Source organism: Clinocottus analis, unplaced genomic scaffold (genome assembly GCF_023055335.1).
Source record: "Clinocottus analis isolate CAN_PGR_092001 unplaced genomic scaffold, fCliAna1.0.p SCAF_70, whole genome shotgun sequence".
Classification (NCBI taxonomy): Eukaryota; Metazoa; Chordata; class Actinopteri; order Perciformes; family Cottidae; genus Clinocottus; species Clinocottus analis.
The window spans coordinates 150,001-157,500 of record NW_027176230.1 but is presented as its reverse complement, the minus strand read 5'-3'; the positions used below and the strand labels follow the sequence as shown (position 1 = coordinate 157,500).

At 49.3% G+C, this 7,500-nt stretch overlaps 1 protein-coding gene across 3 annotated transcripts in view; it reads right to left on the bottom strand.

Moving 5' to 3' along the window:
• mprip (myosin phosphatase Rho interacting protein) overlaps positions 1 to 7,500 on the bottom strand; it is a 45,029-nt gene that overhangs the window by 2,711 nt on the left and 34,818 nt on the right. For all 3 annotated transcript variants that reach the window (XM_068566940.1, XM_068566939.1, XM_068566941.1), the window contains 6 exons: positions 3,855 to 4,002; positions 3,578 to 3,695; positions 1,642 to 1,801; positions 1,449 to 1,562; positions 1,183 to 1,269; positions 936 to 1,098 (listed from right to left, as the gene is read on the bottom strand). In XM_068566940.1, the coding sequence (XP_068423041.1) occupies positions 936 to 1,098; positions 1,183 to 1,269; positions 1,449 to 1,562; positions 1,642 to 1,801; positions 3,578 to 3,695; positions 3,855 to 4,002 (790 nt within the window). The remainder of the gene's footprint in view (positions 1 to 935; positions 1,099 to 1,182; positions 1,270 to 1,448; positions 1,563 to 1,641; positions 1,802 to 3,577; positions 3,696 to 3,854; positions 4,003 to 7,500) is intronic.

Sequence of the window (7,500 nt, the reverse complement as noted above, 5' to 3'; positions counted from 1 at the left end):
CACCCTGCAGACCCTCAAGCTGTTCACCTCCTCTCCTCTGAGGGGCGCTACAGAGCAGCAGACACAGGACCAGCTTCTTTCCACTGGCCAGACTCCTCCATCTGCACTACTCTGACTACTCTGTTGTCTTGAATGTCTTTTTTATATTTATCTTGTTTCTTGTATATTATATGTATGTATGTACAATGAGAGCTACGTGAAACTGGAGTCAAATTCCATGTATGTGCAGACACCATATAGTCCACATCACTGGCGGACTGGGAGGAAAAAGTGTCCCTGGAGTTACTGTCACAGACCGACACACTCAATACACGGTTCATAGTCCACCACCCGCTCCACCACCCGCGCCACCACGAGCATACGGGGCGAGGGGACCGACCCGCGGAGCCGCTCCACATGACGAGAAAAGAAAAAAAAGGAGTTTCAGACCCTCTGACTCGCGCGTGCGTTAGCCTTCTTAGTCCGTGTGTCTAGTCGGGTGGGTTGCCGACATCGCCGCAGACCCCTGACTCCCTTTACGTGCCCGATCTCGCCCTGGAGACGCCACACGGTTGAGGCGCATTTAAGGTCCCGGCACAAGCGCACTAAAGCACGCCACTTCGACCGAGAGCCGGTGGCGGCGCACCACAGTGGAGGTAAAGCGCCCGGCAGGGGCGAGCACAGCAAAGGGAACGTCGGGTCAACAACAATGAATGTTGTCCAAACCTATCAACACAACCGTGACACTGACATTCTGCGCAGTGCACATCCTGGAGAGGATCCTGTTGCTCTATGGAGGCTTCTTTCCTTTTTCCCTGTAAAAGGGTTTTTACTGTCTTTATTTGGGTTCCTGATCCGATGTGAGGTCCTGGGACAGGATGTCATGTGTACAGATTGTAAAGCCCTTTGAGGGTAAATGTGTGATTCTGGCCTATACTAAATAAAGTGGTTCATACCATATCCTCCTTGCTCCACTTCCTCCAGCGACGGCTCCCCCAGAGCCTCGTGAGCCAGCTGCAGCTGGTCTCTGAGCCGGCCCAGGTCCTGCTCTGCTTTGGCCTTGACGATGCTCAGCTCGGTGTAGATGTCCTTGTACTTATCTGTTGCATATTTCTTGTCCTGAAAACACATTGAAGGGTATTCATGTCGTCACCCAGCAAGGAAATCACGGATGTTCCCGTGCCATCTTAAAAAACACCGTACTCTTTGGGCAGCTTGGAGTTCGTCTTTCAGGGAGTTGATTTCCTGCTTCAGGTACTGGACCTCTGACTCCTTCACCCTCAGCATCACCTAGAGAAACATATCCAAATAACAAATGAAGGATGAAGCAGGAAGCTGCCTCAGCAGCACACGCTGCTCTGTAAAACCTTACTGGGACAGACTGGTTGTCCAGATGACTTGTATACAATGTTATGCACATGTTTATATTCCTTTGCTCAGCTGCAAGGGTTTCAATGCTTGAGCCTGACCTCCAACTCGTAGAGCTCTTTGCCGTGTATTGTGTTGTTGGCGTCTCCCACTCCTTCCTCAGACGTCATGGAGCGCATCTTGGTGATCTCCGCTGCCAGCCGGTTGTTCAGCTCCTAAACGGAGAGCTAAGCAGAGTGAAGCAGAAAGGCAGGTGTTGTGTTGTGTCGATTGTGTTGTGCAGCGAGTGTGCACCTGGTTGTGTGCGTTGAGCTCCTGGTTCTCTCTCTGACACTGCCTGAGGGCCTGCCTCTCGGCCTCCAGCGCCTGGGCCAGGTGGGCGTTCTCCAGACACTTCTGTGAGTACTGCTCGGACAACACCTCGATCTCCCGCTGGAAAGAACACAGCTCCTCCCTGAAACACGACCGCATGTCAAACTGTCAGTCAAACACCACCAGTTTGGTTTCAGGAGTAAGAGGATACAGCCAGCTGTTAATCTCTCATTCAGTGAACCAGACAACCTCAGTGTCCCAAAACCACAGACCAGAGAAAATCATTCTGTTTGATTTGTTTCTACTGGGTCTCGATTTACTGTCCACTCCTGAAAAGTTCAGTACTCTGCTTTACAGGATGCTGGACATGACATTAACAGCACAGTGACACATGAGCACAGTGACACATGAGCACAGTGACACATGAGCACAGTGACACATGAGCACAGTGACACATGAGCACAGTGACACATGAGCACAGTGACACATGTCCTGTGGACAGTAACACATGTCCTGTGGACAGTAACACATGTCCTGTGGACAGTAACACATGTCCTGTGGACAGTAACACATGAGCACAGTGACACAGGAGCACAGTGACACAGGAGCACAGTGACACAGGAGCACAGTGACACATGAGAACAGTGACACATGAGCACAGTGACACATGAGAACAGTGACACATGAGCACAGTGACACATGAGCACAGTGACACATGAGCACAGTGACACATGAGCACAGTGACACATGAGTACAGTAATACATGAGTACAGTGACACATGAGCAGTGACACATGAGCACAGTGACACATGAGTACAGTGACACATGAGCACAGTGACACATGAGCACAGTGACACATGAGCACAGTGACACATGAGCAGTGACACATGAGCACAGTGACACATGAGTACAGTAATACATGAGTACAGTGACACATGAGTACAGTAATACATGAGTACAGTGACACATGAGCACAGTGACACATGAGCACAGTGACACATGAGCACAGTGACACATGAGTACAGTAATACATGAGCACAGTGACACATGAGCACAGTGACACATGAGCACAGTGACACATGAGTACAGTAATACATGAGTACAGTGACACATGAGCACAGTGACACATGAGCACAGTGACACATGAGCACAGTGACACATGAGCACAGTGACACATGAGCACAGTGACACATGAGTACAGTGACACATGAGCACAGTGACACATGAGCACAGTGACACATGAGTACAGTGACACATGAGTACAGTGACACATGAGTACAGTGACACATGAGTACAGTGACACATGAGCACAGTGACACATGAGCACAGTGACACATGAGCACAGTGACACATGAGCACAGTGACACATGAGTACAGTAATACATGAGTACAGTGACACATGAGCACAGTGACACATGAGCACAGTGACACATGAGCACAGTGACACATGAGCACAGTGACACATGAGTACAGTAATACATGAGTACAGTGACACATGAGCACAGTGACACATGAGTACAGTAATACATGAGTACAGTGACACATGAGCACAGTGACACATGAGTACAGTAATACATGAGCACAGTGACACATGAGTACAGTAATACATGAGTACAGTGACACATGAGCACAGTGACACACGTCTTGTGGACAGTAACACCAGTATCATTTTGGAAATACAATACATATCCATACAAATCTGTGTATATTTCTACAACTGCTTCAGCAGGCAGGTGATTGGCAAAGGTTAAAGAAACAGGAAACATATGAAGCGTCAGCATCATCCCACACTCTGCGGTCCATTTTCATTTAAAATATGTTTAGATATCCTTCATGTAATGCATCTCTCCAGTGCATCCCATGATGCAACTCTTTGTGGGGTGTGTTCCATTCTTCATACACAGCATGGAAAGCTTACTCGTGCTGTTTGCGGATCTCCTCTACGTCTGCGTTCTCAGTGTTGTTGTTGGCCTTGCGAGCTTTGTCCAGCTCCTTCTCCAGCTCTGTCCGGTGGGCGTTCTTCATCGCTTCAATTGCTAAAATAACAACAACGACAAAAAATCATTAAGTATTCTGTAACTGTCTGATTACCAAGGTACTAAGCACATAAATAACATGAATGATGAATGACCACAGCAGCAGCTCTGTCTCTGGTGTCCCCTGTTAGGTCAAAGGTCACTGAGGAGGATCTCAACCTGCGATGGTGGCGGCGGTCTCCTCTGCCAGCAGTCGCTCTTTCTCCTCCTGCAGGTTCTCCAGCTCTCTCTGGTGTTTCCTCTGCAGCTCATCTATCACCTTCTGGTGGGACTCCTCCATGGCAGCAAAGCCCCTCTCACAGGTGGCCTAAGAGAGGAAAACACCTCTGAGTTCATGCACCAAAAGGTTCTCTGAGCAGAAACCAACCCGGCACGTCACCTGCTCATTCTGTTCCAGTGAATCACTTGCAAGCTACAGCCTGTTAGCCTGTTAGCTACGAGAAAGTGGAGCCTGTGTGAGTCCAGAAAGGGTTGAGAGGAACGACAGATTCCCAACACACTGAAGGATAACAAAGCGTGTGCTGACATCTCCTATCCACAGAAACACAGCACTGATGATGCTCATTTCATCCTTGTTCAATCGGGCTGGAGCCTGCCGCTCATGTGCTAATCCTAATCTGCCTATGGAACAAATCTTTCATGGAATGTGGGGTTAAGCAGAATCTCATACAACCAAGATCAGCTTAGTCTGAGACACTGCACCTCAAAGTTTCTCCAGCAGAGGGCTGTTCGCTGTCGGCTTTCCTCATCCACACTTCTAGAAACATTAGACTGCTATTGTAACTACAGTGTTCGTTTCCACAAGAAGTGATTTCAATGGCCTTTCCACAAGCCGACCAAAGACCTCATCCTGCTTCCGGCCTCTATTCACTGCCACTAATCTGAGGGCATAGTTGACGGCTGTGCCCCGGCCTCTGCCTCAGTCAGGCTGAACTGGAGGTCCAGCGTGTTTTCACAGGGATGAAGCCTAAAAGCTGCAGCAGGAAGCTGCTGTGACAGGATGAACCGTCTCCCACAGCGTAAACATCCTGTCGGCAAGGCGGGCTCTGGATCTGGTGTGTAAATATATCCTGGGTCATGGCGGGGGCATGGCCTCACTACTCTTCTTATTTGTTTATTCTTCATGTTTGATTGACCTCACGCGGGAGAGCCGTAAGACGCCAGGTCTGAACTACGCCGTCTGGAAAGATTTAAAGTGACAAGCCCCTCCCACTGCAAAAACAACACGCAGTTAACGCATGATCAAATAGTTAACGTCTTTAAAGGACTGCCAGATTAACACTAAATTAATGCGTTAATCTGCCCAGCCCTAATATATATATATATATATATATGCATACATACATATACATACATATACACACACACATATATACACACACACACACACACATATATATATATACACATACATAATACACACACTATCTCATCTATGGGATTATTGAAAATCAAAAAGGACGACTTCACCTAACAAACTAGAAACATTATGGATTCCTGAGCCGTTACAGATGCATGTCTCATGTAGGAGCCAACGAGCTCAGAGTGCACACACACACACACACACACACACACACACGCATAAACACACAGACACCCACACCCCCCCCCCCACCCACACACACACACACACACCTCCGCTCATGAGTATATGTGTAACTTGTTGCTCCCTGGCTGCGGTGGAAAGGCCTCCAGTGGCCGTGGCAGCTGTCAGTGAATGAGCCTGACCCTTCCTGCGCTCCTTCAGCGTTCTGCATTATTAGAGCGTCACTCTGCTCGTACCGGGTGCAAGCCAGACCCCTTTGGACCAAAAGCCACAATTGCGTTTTAATGGAAGTCAGCAGTGCGTATTGATCCAGTGGGATGGAGTAGCTCCTCACTCAGCCATAAGGCACGGATCGTGTACGAGGCTGCTTCATGCGCGCTCTTCTTACCCACTCGTTCCAGAGAGTTAACCTTCATGAGCAGAAATGTTTCATCAAGACTAACGGAACAGAGAGCGGGGCCAACAAAAATATCCAAAGAAACAGCATCATTACCCTTTGAATACACAACATAGTGTGTCTTTGTGTGTCTTTCAGTTAGGTGAACTGATCACGACAAAAGTCTTTCTTCATGTCCTGGTGAGTGGTTTTACTAAAGGCCTGCTCACTGGCTGTTTTAACATGCCACTGCCTGCACCAGTACAGGAAGCTTCACATCTCCACAGCTGAGACCACGCCCAGTCTGCAGGAGACCTGGACCAAGAACTACTCCACTGTTAGAGAAAGAAATCAGCATGAAGATTAAACTGTTAGTGGAAACAGCCCAAAGAGATCAAACTCCTAACAAATAAACCCAAAGCTGAGGTCATTTGAAACCATAACAATAAATATTCAAAAGTGTTAAAAAGAGGAAATTCTTTGCAGCAGCAGCGGCGGCGGCGGCGGCGGCGGCGGCAGCGGCGGCAGCAGCAGCAGCAGCAGAGCTCAGCAGCAGCAGCAGCATTAGCAGCAGCAGCAGCAGCAGCAGCATTAGCAGCAGCATTAGCAGCAGCAGCAGCAACGCTCACACACCTGGAGGCGGTTAGTGTTCATGCAACAGAGCAGCAGGGAGCGGGTTAGAAGGGGAGGATGGAGGACATGAGGACCTTCAGGTGTTCCAGGTCTTTCTGGTATTTCAGCCGCAGACTGGTGGCGTCTCCCTGCCCGTCCCGGCGCCTGGTCTCCTGGGTCATGATGGCGAGCTGGGTGAGCAGCTCCTGGACGCGCTCCTTCAAGCTGGCCGTATGGGACCAGGCGCCGTGCGGCGGCGCGTCCTCATCAGTCCAGTTTGCTGGACTCATCATGCTTCTCAGCTCTTCCATTTCCTGGTCAAACCTCTGCAGGAGGGTTGTGGTCTCCGTCTCGTGCCTCTTCTTCAGGTGCTCCATGCAGTGGTTCAGAGAGAGGATCTCTTCTGAACGCACACGCAGCGTCTCGCCGGCCTCAGCCGCGTCCTCTCTCAGCCGTTCAGCTTCCTGCTCGTAGCGGTCTTTGACCTCTCGTAGGGCCTTCCTCTGCGTGGCCATCATGTCTTGAAGCTCCACGGTCGAGTCCACTGAGTCCACAGGGCGTGGCCCTGTGGTGCTTTGCAGAGAAGCCGTTGCCCGTTTGGACTCCAGATCTCTGGTGGCTTCTCTTAATTTAGGACAATCTGGACAATCCAAACTACCAACCTGAAGCTCTGTCTGCTTTTGCTTAAACTCTCTCTCATGTTGGACTTTCAGCCTGGTGATCACGTAACACATCTGGGCTTCGGTTAGAGCATCATACAGATGTTCAGAAGTCAGTTTCTGTTCATCAAAAACGAAGCTTGCTCGAGCCAAAGACACGAGCTGGTCATCTTTGGAAAATGTCACACTAAGTGCTGTCTGCTTTAAGACATCTGACGTGGCCTTCAAGGTCTCTGTTAACTCTTTGAGAACCAGAGCATGTGTTTCATCATCAAGCCATCTGTACATGACATCTGTGTCTGTCAGTAGCTCTCTCTCAGGATTCGCCTGTCTAGAGAGGAGCATCAAGCGCTTCTGTGCCATCATCTGTTGTGCCTCAGCTCTTCCACAGCGGTCTGAACCCAGCAGCTGGCTCCAGAACTCGGCCTCCATCACCAACCTCATGTCTTTCTGACTCACACAGAGCGGCTCTTCTTTTGAATCACCAAATAAAGTCATTTTTAAATCACAAAGCCCCTTCTCTACACTGACATTTACCTTCGCTAATATCTCTAGAACCTGATCAATGGCCTCAGCCTTCTTCTCAATCTCTTGTACTACTTGCTTTAGACG